Below are 16,525 nucleotides of genomic sequence, written 5' to 3'. Positions count from 1 at the left end.
CTCAACTCTTGGAGATTCAGCATCCAAGTTGGGGGCGAGCTGACCATGATGAGGTAGCAGCCCTGGATCTAGGAGCGGACCCGAGGATGCGAAGGTTGTTCATACTCTCCGGCCTACAATATTTAATTGTGGAGGCGCTCCTGGAGTTAGTTGGAGCTGCCTCAATCCTCCACGGCTCAGTGCTCCCTCATTAGCAGCACTAAGGAATAGAATACCTGATTTTCCCTCACATCCAGAGATCACTAAGATGTTAACAGATCACTGGGATGTTTCAGAGGGGTCCTTAGGGGTAGCTAAGTCCATGGCTAAGCTCTACACATTGGATGCCAAGTTCCAGCAGCAGTTTGCTATGCCTAAAGTGAATTTGCTGGTGGCACAGGTTATGAAGCAAACTTCACTCCCTAGTGAAGGGGGAGTAATCCTCAAGGACACACAGAACTGCAGGATAGACTTTGCCATCAAAAGACAATTCAGGGCTGCTGCACTGGGACTGAAAACAGCAGCGGCAGCATCTTATATTGCCCAGGCATGCCTCTCTCATCTAAGATTGGCTCTGGATCCAGACAGTAATGCTAACCCCCTCTTGGATGGGGTTGATTATGTTACAGATGCTCTTTGTGACCTTTTCAGGGTCCTGAGCAAGGTCTCAGCTTATCCCATCTCCATCTGTAGAATGCTCTGGATTTGGCAGTGAGCAGGAGACTCGGCCTCCAAGGCACCCCTGAGCAAACTCCTCTGTCAAGGCCAGTTGCTCTTTGGCAAGGGCTTGGACAAACTCATGGCTAGTGTGGTGGATTGTAAGCCAAAATCCTTATCAGATTGCAGATCCCAGTATGCAAAGGGATCCAGTAGGGGAAATTTTCATGGCTCCCAGTGGTTTCGCCAGTATTCTGGAGCATCTTCCAGTCAGAGGACATTCCAGGGCCAGAGACAACAGTTCAGAAGCACCAGGTGTCCCCAAGCGTCCAGATCCCATTCCTCTGGTTCTTACATTACATTACATTACATTACGGATTTCTATTCCGCCTATACCTTGCAGTTCAAGGCAGAAATAGCAATGATGCCAGGACAGTAGTCATTCCCCCAAGGGTGGAGGGCAAGCTGGCAGAGTATTGGCAGGCTTGGACACATCTCTTCTTATTGGTGGGTGTTGGAGGTCATTTGGGAGGGGTACAAGCTAGAATTCTACCAGCCCCTCCTGGACCTCTCACCAGCAGGGAAGCTGGAAAAGGTGGCCCAGGTGTGGGCGACGATTCAGAGGCTTATTTCTCTAGGAGCCATAGAGCCATTACTGCAAGGAGAATGGGACTTGGGCAGATACTCAGTATACTTCATCTTGCCCAAAATAGACTCGGAAGACTGGAAACCAACTCTGGATCTACTTGTAAAGTCAGTCAACACAGTCCTCAAGATTTGCTGCTTCTGCATGGAAACGGTGCGGTCAGTCATTGCCAAGTTTCCAAATTTATTTAAAATTTGATATCCCATGATAATCCCCAATCAATGGACTTAAATAATATAACAGGTATACTAGAAAGCTCCCCGGAAGAAATTGAATACCGCGGAACTTTGATAATTTCCTTAGTGTTTGAACAGGACTTGAACGCAATTATGAAGGCTTATTTTCAATCCTCTCAGAATTTTTTCATGGGATATACCCAGATGGATATTTCATTGGACATACCCAAATGTAACAAAAACTACTCATGACTGTAGGAAGTTGTTCTTAGCTATGTGAAAAGAAGTATTAAAAATGGGAGCTACATTTCTACTTAGTTACTCCTACAAATGCCTTTTAAGGTATGCTGAGACCAAGTATGTCTTTTTTGCACCAGAACAGCTTCGACACTTCTTGAACACAAATAAAGTTATTAATTAATTAACATAAAGTGCTGCGGAAATTTGGGCTGTGTGTCACGTTAAGCTTTTGCCTCAGATTTATTGTGTGATTTGTTTAAATCAATAGAGACCCCTGTCTCATTTATTTCTTGTTTCTCACTATTGTTAATTGAGCTCTAAGAAGGAGATTTGACATTATTTTAGATATTGAATAAGGGTTCTTCCCTTTTTCAGCTTTTCCTTATATAGTTTTTTTTTTTGTTTTTTATATTTTTTGGTTAAATAAATTGTTTTCCTTGTTATTTAAAATGATACTCCATATTGCTGTAACAAGTGGATTCTGGTATATTTTGTTTGAAAATTATAAATAAAAAAATAAAAAATTTGATATCTCGTAATACAGTTAGAACCTTCTAAGCAGCTTACAATCTAAAAAAATGTATCCTACACAAAGATAATGCTTTTGAAAACATCACATGAAAGTGAGGACTAGGGAATGAACTACAGTTTTGTAACAGAAAAGAAAAGGACAAGGGAAATACATAAGGAAGAACTACATGTCTTCCAAGAATTAGCATACCATCTATAAGATGGACTAATAATCAGACATAAACATCACTAAAGAGAAAAGTCTTCAAATCTGTCTTAAATCTTTCTACAGATGATTAAAGTCTAAAAAAGGAAGCAAATCCCACAGTGATTTTTGAACGTATTCATGAATAATAATTCTGTATGATGGAATATGAAGTTGGTTATGATTTATTGATCTAAAAGATCTCACTGGAATATATGGAATTAGATGGCGAGCAAGATACGCTGGTTCGCCAAATTTGAGAACTTTAAAGACCAAGAGAAGTTTCTTATAAAAAGTGATGCAATGTGGCAGGGCAAACCAATGTTCCTCAGTTGCACCAGGGGAATACCTTGCCTCTCTGGATCTAACAGAGGCATACTTGCATATTCCCATCTTTCCAGCTCATAGAAAGTTCTTGAAGTTCAATATTCTGGGCAAGCAATTTCAATTCTCTGCTCTTCCCTCTGTCCTAGCAACAGCTATTTCTACTACTACTACTATTAATTATGTCTATATCGCTACCAGACGTACACAGTGTTGTACAGAGTCACGAAGAAGACAGTCCTTACTCAAAAGAGCTTACAGTCTAAACAGAAAAGACAGACATCAGGATATCATGGATACAGTTAAGGGGAATAGTTAATCTGCAGGCTAGGTTGGTGGGCATAGGGAAGTAGGGTTATGGATTGAATGCACCACAAATCTTTACCAAGGTGATGGTTATGGTGGCAGCGCACCTCTGCAAGACAGGAATCCAGGTGCATCCTTATCTGGATGATTGGCTCATAAGAGCATCCTCGAGGGATGAGGGAGTGACCGCTGGATCAAGTGGTCCAGCTCCTATGGATATTGGGCTGGGTAGTTAACTTCAGGAAGAGTCACTTGATCCTGATTCAATACCTGGGAAACCGTTTCAACACAGCACAGAAGCATGCAAAATGAAACTCGTGAGGCAAATTCGGGAGATTTGTGGCCTGCCGACTCCATAGCTTGGCAATATCTTCAACAGTTGGAATCCATGGTAGCCATAATAGATGTAGTACCCTGGGCAAGAGAACACTTGTACCATCTTCAGAGGTCACTCCTTTCAAGGTGGTCTCTGCAATCAGTTGCCCTGGACCTCCTGCTGCCACAATCAGGCAAGGAATAGAGCAGCTTGGACTGTTGGCTGGAGCCACAGACTTTGACCAGGGGAATGCCGCTACACATCTCCCAGTGGACAGTTCTGATGATGGATGCCAGTCTATTCAGCTAGGGAGCTCATTGTGAGGGATGTCCACTACAAGGGTGGTGGACCCCATCTCAGAGGAAGTGGTAGATCAACTGCTTGGAGCTGAGAGCAATATGGTTAGCACTGCGAGCCCTGGGCAGCGCCCTGGAAGGAAAGGCAGTCCAAATTTCTCAGATAACGCGACTGCAGTAGCCTATGTAAACAGGCAAGGAGGCACCAGGAGTGCACCGCTGAGCTTGGGGCTCATATAACGGGGGTGTAGAATGTGCAGGTGGACTTCCTAGGTCGGCAGACCTTGGATCCCAGGGAGTGCTCTCTCTCTGAGGACCTTTGGCAACATAGGTGTTAGGGGCGCCCAACATTCAATCTCATGGTTTTAGCCTCCAATAAAAAGTCATCTCATTTCTTCATCCAAAGGTATGAGCATGGAAGCCCCGGGCTTGATGCTCTAGTCCAAGCCTGTCCTGTGGGTACTCAAGGAGCTTCTGTATGTGTTTCTCCCGTGGCCAGTGATAGGCAGAGTGCTTCGTTGAGTTAGAACACACCCAGCGGGTTGTCTGCTGGCTAGAGAGTGGCTCTGTGCGATGGAAATATTAAATTAGAAGGCCCTCATTTCCCACCACAAGAATAACACAGATCTACTTCACTCTCTCACAATGGGCTTCTGCTTGCCTAACCCCCACTTCACACAGGGGAAAAACAAACTTTAGCAGTAAGGAAACCTTTCCCTGCTTTCTCCAAGGTTTTGTAGTTCTGTCCTTAGCAAGGGTCACCAGCACAAAACCAACAGTCTTTTCAGTTTCCTCAGAAAAACACAGCTTGAAAAGTTCTTTCAAAATCAAGCATTATTTTATTTGCTGGCTTTTACAGAGCAACATACCTCCATATCTTGTTCTTGGCTTACTAGGCACTTGTCTGGCTCCACCTCCATAAGCTGTTCCATCTGGGTCTCAGGTTCAGTCATCTCCTGTTCAGGCATCCTCAGATCCAAGGCCTCTGGTGGTTCTAAGTCATTCAGAGCTCTTGGCCCTTCCAGCTCAAGCTTTTTCAGTCTGGCTTTTTTATGTTCTAGCTGCTCAGCTTTCCTGTGTAACCAGGTACAGCCATGCCCCAAACCTCCAGGTGAAGAAGATTCCCTGATGGTTCTCGTCCCTTCCCCCATGTGACTAGAGGGGAAAACTCTGGCATGATGTGTACTGTTGGATGCAGGCAGTCCAGTGCTCCTACTCCCTCTAGTGTTTTGACAGGAACACCCTCAGACTTTCTAAATAGTGTTTTAAACTCTGAAATGGTATAGGTGTCAGGCTCCTGTGTGTTCACTGCCTCAAGGACACAGCTAGCAGGCATGGGCTGAATATCACAACATGCCTGCTTAAGTCAGTTGTCTTGTTTGTATCTCCTGCCTGGTTGGGTCAGGAATGGAGAAGAATTCATTCATAAGAGGCTCATTTTTAAATACTGAGTAACAGAACTATTGATGCAGATGGCACACAGGTAGTTTGCCTCTTTTGTTTCCATCTTTTTATTTTTTTATTTTTTTTTGTTAGTAGCAATTTAAAAGCATTATTGTTTGCATTTAGAGCAGAACAGACTTATGTAGTTTCGGCGAGTTTCCTGTACCCCTTTCTTATGTTTGGTACTGACTGAGGGTGAGGAGCTCATTGCAGATGGGAGGTGGAGGATGAAAACAAAACAGTGGGCTCTCTACAACCCTCACAGCTAATGAGGGTTTTACCTGTTGGTCAAGACTACCATTCCTGTTTACAAGAAAGAAGATTAGCAAGGTAATCTTTCCTATCCTTTCCTCACAGGAGAGTTGTTCCATCCCCTTTATTATTTTGGTTGCTGTTCTTTGAACTTTTTCGAAATACACTATATGTTTCTTGAGATACAGTAACTAGAATTGCATGCAATACTCAAGGTGAGGTCAAACAATGGAATGATACAGAGGCATTATAATATGCTTAGGAAAGACAAGGAAGTGATGTTAGACTCACAGGGGAGTTGCTGGACTCACATAAGAAGGGAGGGAGACACACCGGCTAAGAACTGCTGGCCTAACTTAATTTATTGGCTGGTGGTGTCACAATGTGGGTGTTTAACACCTGCACCCAGGGCCAGAACTTCATGTAGTTCATAAGTTAAACCGGTCCTGGTTCTTGCATGCACCTGAGTTTATTCTATAACTTTGCAATCTTGAGTCATAAAATCTGGCTTTCAGCTGGCATTGTTAAATGATGATCTTGATCTTCTCCCCTCAAGGGCTGAAAATGTTGCCTCTGGTGCATCCCCAATGCTTGCCAATATGGAAGACATGGCATAGGGTTCAACCCAAGGACCTTCAGCCTGCCAGTTCATAACACTAAAATTTTAAAATAATGTTCTTTAAATAATCATATTCCCAAGTTAAATAATTCTGAGTAAGTAGACAGAAGGATTTTTGATGTACATTTAAAAACAGACTGAAAGAAATGGCAAAATCAGCAGCCAATTCTGTTGTAAATCATTTTACCTTAAGGAACATTTTATTTGCAATTTCAGTTGAAATATTGACAACCAAATATGATATGAAATGCTGTTTGCACAAATGTGTATTAAGTTAAAACCTATGAATAGCTCAGCTGTGAATGAATTCTGAATAGTATTCATTATACTGTAGAAAATTTGAAGTGAAAATACCATTTCATGCTAGGCCAGCACAGAGGGTTTCTATAGAACCTATGCAGAACTTTCATTAATACACAAAGTATTTATGGGCTCATGTTCAAAACACATAGACTTACAAAGTTACATATGTTATTATTTAACTTCGTAAGTCTATGCTCTTTGAAAATGCCCTCCTCAATCACACAAAGCAAGAAATATACTATATTTGTTGTTTTAATGTATTTTTAACATGTGCTTTCAATGCTAGTCTGATCTAAGGCTACAGATGGAAGCTCAGCGTATTAGTCTAACTCAGGTTTACAATGCTCATCTGGAAATGGTACGTGAAGATATTCAGAAAGAAAAGGAGAATGCACTCTGCAGTCTGAGAGAAGAGCTTGTCACAGATCAAGAACAAGAGACACAGGAACTTCATAAACTACATCAACAAGAGATACTAGAATTGAGAAGACAGCAAGCAGGTATAGTGCTCAAACAATTTTGGAGTAATAGATAGAAGAGGTTCTTGTGATCAGAAAGCAATCCTTTTTGGTGCAGGTACAAGATCCTTTATCCGAAATCCTTGGGATCAGGTATATTTCAGTTTGGGGATTTTTTGGATTTTGGAATAGTAATGTTAAGTCAGAAAAAGACCATGAAATTGCCACCAAACTTTATTTAAAAATAAGGCAAGCATTATACATTCAAGCTTCTTCAGTTTTTGTGCTATTGACAGAGATAAACGCTTCCTTTTCTGATTCTCACTGCTACCCTGAGTGGATTCTGCACATCTGTTTGCCATTTTCTAGCCCTCTGACTTGAATTGCACAGAGACTAAGAAACATAAGCACCTGCTTTGGTTTCAGCATGTGTCACATCAGGGAAATCAACTACTTCCAATTAACATTAAATTTTAGTTTTTGGAGCTTTTTGGTTTTGGAATTTCGGTTAAAGGATCTTGTATCTATAGAGTTTATTCCAAGAAAAGCAAGCAGCATATTCTCACATATGGGTGATGTCAGCCATAGAACCCGGTATAGACAGTATTAAAGTGTACTGTCACTTTAAAAAAAAATTTTCAAGGTCTCGAGACTGCCTGCATCATGCATTCACTAGTGCCTTTCTGCCTGACATCGGCTTGGGGAACCATTAGTTCTTAGCTTCCCATGAAGCTAAGAAGCTGTGTTCTCTCCAAGTGCGTCAAATTTTTCCCCCTTCTTTTTTTTTGCCTTCCTGTTTGTTTTTTTTCCTCAGTATTTTTTTAGAGCTGTACACAGCACTCATATTCATAGTCTTGCCGTTCCTTTGGGATGGTCTTCAACAGGGCTTGGCATTTGGTTCTGCCAAGGGCAAATAGCGAAGCTCTCCTGCTATTGAGCGGAGAAAGGGTCTTTAGCCTCCCCTTCGGACATAGCAAACTTCCAGAAAGGATCGTTCAAGATGCATCATCCTGTGTGACAACCATTTTCTACGTGGAATCTTAAGATTGTTCTAGTGGTCCTCTGTAAGGCCCAGTATGAACCATTTCAGAATGCTTCAAGGAGGGATCTTACTGTCCTGGTGTCTCAGCGAGAAGGGTTGTGGAGCTCTAAGCTCTATCATGCAGGGAGGTTTTTTTTTTTTCTCAGATCCATGGAGGCGTGGTTGACTCTACACATGTTGCCTTACTTTTGACTATAAGTGGTCTCGACTTTTTATATAAATCAGGAAGTCTGGCTCCCAGCATCCCATGCCACAGGCATCAGGAAAGAGGGCAAAGTATTGGCATTGCTAGATGTCAAGAGAGTTCTCCATTATCTTGCGATGACAAATGATTTTCATCTCTCAGGCCCTTATTTTGATAGTAACCACCCTTACCAAACAGGGAAAGCAATCTCAAAGGTGATCATTTCCAGATAGTTTTGAAATGCTATTGCCTTAACATACATTGGCTGTGGTAAACAGCTGCTGATTTCTTTGAAAGCGCGTTCCATTAGAGGTGTGACCTCGCCATGGGCAGAGTCCCAGGTGGTTCCGCCTGAGGAGATTTGTAGGATGGCTACACGGTCTACTCTCCATAACTTTATATACATTTACAGAGTGGATGTGGTGGCACAAATGGACCCCACCGCTAGGCCCTCGGTGCTCGCAACAGGTTAATCTGCCCTGCCTTAGACTCTGGACTGCTTTGGTACATCCCATTAGTCTGGACTCCTGTACAAAGAAAAAATAAACCAAGCTAAAATGAAATATTATTCAAATCAAATTTTGAAAGCCAAAAATGTTTCCATGCTTTATGCTATTTTAAAGTCAGTTACTCCCACATTTAAAAGACAAGTTTAATCTTCCGAATCTTTACCTACAGCACAAGAATTGGCAACTTACTTTATAAAGAAGGTCAACAATATCAGGGAAAACTTAACCACGAATCAGCTTCCCATTCCTGTTCAGAAGCAGATGGAGCCAAGATTATCATTATCTGCTAAATGTGCACAATTCAATCTCCCAACCTTAGAGAGCTTGAATCTCTTATTAAGACTATCAATACCAAAGGTACGCAATCTGAATCAATTCCTCCCTTTATTCTAAAGCGGTACCTTGCAATTTTTGGTCCCTCAATACTTACTTTAATTAATAAAAGTTTACAACAAAGCTTCATGCCCGTAGCATGGAAGAAAGCAATCATACGTCCCATCATGAAAGATCAAAAAATTAGTTCTGAGGAAAAATCTAACTATATTGTAAATATTCCTTACCTGGCTAAACTGACAGAGAAAATAGTGTTTAATCAAGTAGCAGAATTTGTAGAAAAAACGAATATCCTACACCCAAATCAAACAGGTTTTAGACAATATCATTCTACTGAACATTCACTGATCGGCATGTCAACTTCCATACTTTATCACTTAGATCATCATACATCTGTTCTTCTAATTTCAATTGATCTTTCATCAACCTTCGATACTATTGACCATAATCTTCTTATAGATAGACTTCAATCCATTGGTATCACAGACCAGGTCCTGCTTTGGTTTAAATCCTATTTTGAAAACCGCTCTTCTACTGTCTCTTTTAACAATACAACCTCAGAAAATTTCTCATCATCATACGGCATTCCGCAGGGTTCTATTCTTTCACCTCTTCTGTTTAATATTTTTCTCGCGCCATTGGCTTCCAGTCGCTCATCGTATAATGTACAAATTAAGTCTGCTCATCTTTAAATCTCTGACATTCAAAACCCCAGCTTTTATTTATAAAGTTTTGATTCCTCATACTACATCCAGATTACTGCGGTCAAATAATAATAATAATAACTTTATTTTTGGATACCGCCATACCCGGAAGAGTTCTAGGCGGTTCACATCAATTAAACAAGGTTATAAGTGGTTTACATCAATTGAGCGGGGTTACAAGCGGTTCAATATCAAATTGATCAAAGTTGCCAGGGGAGGTGAGGGAAGGATGTAGAGGGGAGAGGGGTTATTTAGTTAGGAAGGGGCGTTAGGATCCTGGTCTTGGAAGAGGCGGGTTTTGAGTAGTTTTCTAAAGCCGAGGTAGTTGTGGGCCTTAAGGGCCATTTGGGATAACCATGGGTTTAGCTTAGTGGCTTGGAAGGCGAAGGTTTTGTCGAGGAATTTTTTAGAGTGGCAAAGTTTTAGGGAGGGGTAGGCGAAGAGTTGGATTCTGCAGGAGTCCTTGATGCTGTGATTCAGGGCGAAGTGAGGGATGATGTAGCTTGGGGATAAACCAAATATAGCAGAAGCAGGCGAATTTGAATAGGACTCTGGATTCTAATGGCAGCCAATGAAGTTTGTGGAAGAAAGGGGTGATGTGTTCCCATTTTTTCAGGCCGAATATGAGGCGGACAGCAGTGTTCTGGATCATTTTGAGTCTCCTGATGTTTTTTTTTTGTGGAGCTCAAGTAAATGATATTGCAGTAGTCCAGTATGCTAAGGATGGAGGATTGTACTAGCAGGCGGAATGAAGTGTCGTCAAAGTATTTTTTTATGGTGCGGAGTTTCCAGAGCACCGAGATACTTTTTCTGACAGTATTATCAGTGTGTTTGTCAAGGGATAGATGTTTGTCTAGTGTGACGCCCAGTATTTTTAAGGTTTGTTCAAGGGAGAAAACGGATCCTTTTACTTGAATTGTAGTGTCTTTAATTTTATCTTTGGGGGTTGCTAGGAAGAATTTTGTTTTATCCGGGTTTAGTTTTAGTCTGTAGGATAACATCCAGTGTTCTATCTGATTGAGTATGCTTGAAAGGGAGGTGAGGAGCTCTGATGTGAAACTGGTTAGCGGGATGACTATAGTGATGTCATCTGCGTAGATAAAAAATTTGAGCTTGAGGTTTTGCAGAAGATTTCCTAGGGAGGCGAGGTAGACATTGAACAGGGTGGGAGACAGGGGGGGGGTCATTCCCTCTCTCAAAATTATTAACACATGGCGGCAATTTATCTTTTCCGTTACAGCTCCACAAAAATTCCCTTCCAATTTATTTAAGAGAGGGAAAAAACTTGGAAAGATTTAAGAGCAAACTCAAGGGTTTTCTTTTTAAAGATGCATTCAATGACTAAATGAATTGCTTATGACTCTCTTTGTATTTTTATATTTTTTGGATAGTTTTCTCTTTCCTTTTCCTATCGTTTTTAACCTTAATTGTTTTTCTTTATAATCAGATTGTATTTCTTTCCTAGCCTTTCCTCATGTTTTATATGTCTGTATAAGTTGGTTTTTTATTATGTTTAGTAGATTTAGTTTTGGGTTTTTTTTTTGTTAGTTATGTCTGTTTCCCCTAACTCTGTAATTTTTATTTATTTGTACATCGCCTAGAATTTGGAATAGGCGATTAATCAAATTCTATAATAAACTTGAAACTTGAAACTGGAAGAGAAGATTAGGTTCTTACCTCAATAATCTTCTTTCTTGTAAGAAGGGTCAGGAATCCTAATAGTCACCCTGTTAGATGTCACATTAGCCTACTACCTGTCTCAGGGATGTATGCCTCCAATTGCTTGACTTAAGGCAGCCAAGTGAGTGTGAACACAACCTTACATAACATAAAAATGTATTTATAATCCGCATAACCTTTGCTGTTTGATGCTGTTAACAATATAAATAAATCCTTACATTAACAGAGAATTGCATAATGTAAATCTTTCTCATACAAATAAGTTTTAAACAATTTCCTAAAATATAAATAAGATTTTGAAGTCAATAACAATGGATGCAAATCTGTCTCCCAATATGTGGCTTGATAAGAGAGCAAACAATGCACCTGTCAAACAAGTACAATATGTGATGCAATAGTTTGCTATGGCAAAGCCCATGGAAGAGCCTATAACAGCTGTAGAAATGTCAGTGCTGGTTGCACACAGGTAGATGGCATATTTGGGTCTACCTTTATATTGAGTTTCATGTTGTTTAAATAAGTGTCTTTGTTACAGAGCAAAAAAAACTTGATTTGATTGGGGAGTTCTCCATGCCCTCCTTGTTATTTCTCCTTCAACGACTTTGGTTCGAACTGAGGACAAGGGGCACTCCCCAGTGATTCAAGTAAGTGGAGTTGAAAAATGTTGCCTTTTGCAATCCTTGCAAATAAAAGGAAAGTTCCCCATTGGTCTTGAAGATTTTCATGGCAAGAAGAAGATTTTCATGGCAAGAACCTAATATTCTCTTTCAGAGGCAATCTAATAATGTTGTAAATAATAATTTCCTTTTGAGTGTTTTGTAATAAACCACGGTGAGGCAAAGAAGTAACTCCTTATAATCTTTTGCAATTTTCTCTGTTACTACATTGAATTTCATGGGAAATTTTACATACTTACCATATGTACTCACTTACTGTATGTACTCGAATATAAATCCATCCGAGTATAAGCCAAGATACCATTTTTATCCCCTCTTTTAGGAGAAAAATGGTAACTCAGATATAAACTGAGGGAATTATCTTATTTTGTAATCCGCCTAGAACTGCAAGGTACTTGCGGAATAGAAGTCACTAATGTAATGGGGTGGAGGAGTGACCTAGTGGTTAGAACTCCTGCCTCAGCACCCTGAGGCTGTGGGTTCAATCCCTATATTGCTTCTTGTGACCCTGGGCAAATCACTTAATACTCCATTGCCTTAGGAACCGTAGTTAGATTGTGAGCCCACTGGGGGAGGGGGCGCTAATTGTGGGGGAATTACTGGGTTAGAAGGGGCTGACGGCAGGGGAATTGAAGGTTCCGGTGGAGAAAAATGGATGCTACTAGGAGAGAGGGTGAGTAGACTTGAATTTAAACTGAGACCTCAGTTTTTGGGTCCAAAAATCTCAGTTTATATTTGAATTTATATAGTATTTAGTCATTACACTTAGATATTATTATTAAAGAGCATTTACAGTAATTATCTTAACTATGTTGGTTACTGACATTGTAGCAGTACTACCTGGCGATATTTGCAATTTAAAAATGTTCAAGCTAACACACTGTAAAATAACAGAATTAAAACGATACAATTAACAATGGGTGTATTGTGGAAGAGGGATGAGGGACAGATAAGTTTGGTGAGGAATGAGAATGTGAGTGGTCAGAGAATAGGGTTAATGGGTGGATGTGTATAGATGGAATTTGTCTGTAGGGATGGTGTAGCCACCTTTCGTATACCCTTTTTCTTCCCTGAAGGTTCCTGAGGGCCTTGTGAGTGCTGGCTCCTTTTATTTGCAGAGACAAATAAAAGGCAATTCTGCTAGCTTTGCTGCTATAGCCACTGAAGTATTTCATGTTTCAGGTTGCCAACCTATTCTCCTATATAAAGTCAATATCATGGACAGATGGTCAAAGCATAAAAACACAAGTGCCTTTTTTATTTTCTAAAACACATTAAAGAAATAGCCTGTTTGACAATTGTCTTCATGTTTCTTACTGTTGTGGTAAGTCAAAGACTTTACCTTTACTTCATGCTAACCCTGTTATTTGTTCTTGATTTTGCTTATATAGACCTGAAAGAACAATTGAAAATTATGTTATCTTCTCTGGAAGAGACTGAGAAAGTCAAAATGGAATTCAGTGAGCAGAGAAGACAGCTTGAAGAGCAACATGTTCAAGACATTGAACATCTTAGGTCTTATTTCCAGCAGCAGCTAAAAGAAACTGAAGAGAGGTACACTACGGAGATTATTCATTTACAGGAAAGACTTCAAGATATTAATGAACCAGCTCTGCAGTTCAGGTACTTTTTCTGTGTCATCATCATAAAGTATTAAGCAGTTTCTGGTACTCACCTAACCAACATTATCAACAGATGTGATGTCTCATAGAAATCCATTCTACACTCATCTATTTATGTATTGTTCAAAATTCTAAGGTTATGCGTTCCCTGTCATTGAATAACCATTTGAAGTTTGAACTTTCCTTCAGTTTCCAGAAGGCTTAAATATTTGATTTGTAATGCTTAAAATTTTCTGTAAGTTTGATTTTCTTTTCTAGAGTTGCTGATTGTTTGACTTGTAGAACTATTTTTGTAGATTTTATGAGTTTGTTGCATCATGCTAAATAGTGGGTTTTTTATTATTATATATTTATTAATTTTCAAAGTTATTACCAAGCATTACTTATATAGAAAGCAAATATTAGACATATACAATCCATTATGGAAACACAATTTATCAATAAAGAATAAAATTTAGCTAATTATGCTCAATTCCTCAATTAAGGTGCTTCTCGACTGCAGGAGCCGCTGACCGCCTCCTTATCCGCTGTCCTGACTATTTGTTACACTTGTCTGGCGCTGGACTCAAGTCCTCTTCGGTTCGAGTCCACCTTAGTGCCATTGCTGCTTTTCATCAGCCGATTGACGGGAAGCCTATCTCTGTTCATCCTGTGGTTTTCCGCTTCATGAAAGGCCTTTTCCATGTTCACCCGCCCCTTAAACCTCCTCCGGTGGTTTGAAATCTTAACGTGGTCCTTACTCGCTTGATGAGTGCAGGCTCAGTTAAAATTTCTTACTTGGAAGGTTGTGTTTCTTATTGCTCTCACTTCTGCCCGTTGGGTCATTGAGCTTCAAGCCCACCTTTCACTGTCTTCCATCATGATAAGGTGGTTCTCCGTACCCATCCTAAGTTCTTGCCTAAGGTTGTTTCTGATTTTCACATCAACCAATCCATTGTTCTTCCTGTGTTTTTTCCGAAGCCCCATTCTCACCCTGGAGAAGTGGCTCTGCATTCTCTTGACTGTAAGTGTGCGCTGGCCTTCTACTTGAAGTGCACCGCACCTCATCTTTCTGCTCCCCAGCTGTTCCTTTCTTTTGATCCTAATCGCTTGGGTCGCTCTGTTTCTAAGCGGACCATTTCTAACTGGTTGGCCGCTTGTATCTCTTTTTGTTACGCTCAGGCTGGTCTCTCCCTGCCGGGTCAAGTCATGGGCCACAAGGTCAGAGCGATGGCGGCGTCTGTTGCTTTCCTCCGCTCTACTCCACTTGAGGAAATCTGTAAAGCTGCCACTTGGTCCTCGGTTCATACATTTACCTCGCACTACTGTCTGGATACTTTCTCCAGGCGTGACGGCCATTTTGGCCAGTCCGTTTTGCAAAATCTGTTCTCCTAATTTGCCAACTCTCCCTCCATCCCATTCTGGTTAGCTTGGAGGTCTCCCACATGTAGAGAATATGCTGCCTGCTTGTCCTGGGATAAAGCACAGTTTCTTACCATAACAGGTGTTATCCAGGGACAGCAGGCAGATATTCTTGCAACCCACCCACCTCTCCGTGGTTGACTTTGCTAGCTTTCTGAACTGAGGCCACGCTGAGGAGACGCATGCCCTAGGTCGGGCAGGAGGGGCATGCGCGGGCCAATCGCAAGCTTGAAGGTCTTCAAGCAAGTCTGCTTGTGAAAACGTCCACTAGGGGTCTCCGTCAGTGACGTCACCCACATGTAGAGAATATCTGCCTGCTGTCCCTGGATAACACCTGTTACGGTAAGTAACTGTGCTATCGCAAGGATAGAGTAGATCAAATTGGAGGGGGGGTTGCGCTTTATGTTAAAGAGGGAATTGAATCAAATAAAATAAACATTCTGCATGACATAGATAGCAGTGTGGAATCCATATGGATAGAAATTCCATGTGTAAAGGGAAGGAAAACAAGACCTCAGTTACAGCTTCATAGGCCTTACAAAAAAAAACTCCACACAGTACTTCAGTTTTTATCAATCAGTGTGCACATATATCAAATACATTTAGTCATTGTCCATTTCATCCCAACAGCACCAGTGGGGTTCTATAATTATCCATCAAAATATCAACAGTGAGCCACAACTTAGCTGCACTCCAGGATCCAGCGTTGTTGTCATTAATAAATTCCAGCTTGCTACAGGACCTGGTCAAATCCTCTTCACTGCAAATACACCTGACAGGGAATCCTCGTTTCACCGGTCAGGGCTGCATCACAGGACCGAAAACCTCAACAAAATCAAAGCAGCGCTCATCCGCTGATTGATAATTATAGAAACCTATTGGTGCTGTTGGAATGAAATGAACTATGACTAAATGACTATTGATATATGTGCACACTGATTGGTAGAAATTGAAGTACTGTGTGGAGTTTTTTTTTAGTAAGACCTATGAAGCTGTAACTGAGGTCTTTTATTTTCTCCACAAGTTTTGCTGTTTTTCTGTCGCTTATTTTTGCGGGTAGTGTGCATATACTTAGTAGATGCTGTCCATGCATCCTACATGTAGAAGTGTCAAGCACAATTTGTATGTTTTTGAATTGTGCTTCTTATATTTATACTAGTCTTTAATCCCGTTACATTAACGGGTGCTAGAGCAGATGTCTGTCTGTCTGGGTTTATTTTTCTTTGTCTCTCTCGCCTTGCACGCTGCCTGTCTGTCATTTTTTCTGTCTGTGTCTCTCCCTATGTCCTTAGTGCCCTCAGTGCCTCCTTCCTATATCCTTAGTGCCCCTTCCTATGTCCTTAGTGCCCCTAGTGCCTCCTTCCCATGTCCTTAGTACCCCTTCCTATGTCCTTAGTGCCCCCAGTACCTCCTTCCTGTGTCCATAATGCCCCCAGTGCCTCCTTCCCATGTCCTTAATGCCCCCAGTGCCTCTGTACTGTGTCCTTAGTGCCCCAGTGCCAGCATACTGTGTCCTTAATGCCTCCAGTGCCTCCTTCCTATGCCCTTAGTGCCCCCGGTGCCTCCTTCCTGTGTCCTTAGTGCCCCCAGTGCCTCTGTCTTGCTTAGTGCCCTCAGTGCATCCTATGTCCTTAGTGCCCTCA

At 41.2% G+C, this 16,525-nt stretch overlaps 1 protein-coding gene across 7 annotated transcripts in view; it reads left to right on the top strand.

Moving 5' to 3' along the window:
• AKAP9 (A-kinase anchoring protein 9) overlaps positions 1-16,525 on the top strand; it is a 409,648-nt gene that overhangs the window by 87,674 nt on the left and 305,449 nt on the right. For 6 of the 7 annotated variants that reach the window (XM_033931174.1, XM_033931171.1, XM_033931176.1 and 3 more), the window contains 2 exons: positions 6,559-6,772; positions 13,251-13,482. In XM_033931174.1, coding sequence (XP_033787065.1) covers positions 6,559-6,772; positions 13,251-13,482 — 446 coding nt within the window. The remainder of the gene's footprint in view (positions 1-6,558; positions 6,773-13,250; positions 13,483-16,525) is intronic. The other variant, XM_033931173.1, reaches the window with a different exon arrangement.

Source organism: Geotrypetes seraphini, chromosome 2 (genome assembly GCF_902459505.1).
Source record: "Geotrypetes seraphini chromosome 2, aGeoSer1.1, whole genome shotgun sequence".
NCBI classification, from domain to species: Eukaryota; Metazoa; Chordata; class Amphibia; order Gymnophiona; family Dermophiidae; genus Geotrypetes; species Geotrypetes seraphini.
The sequence above is the reverse complement of the archived record's forward strand: the minus strand, read 5'-3'. Positions and strand labels throughout refer to the sequence as shown.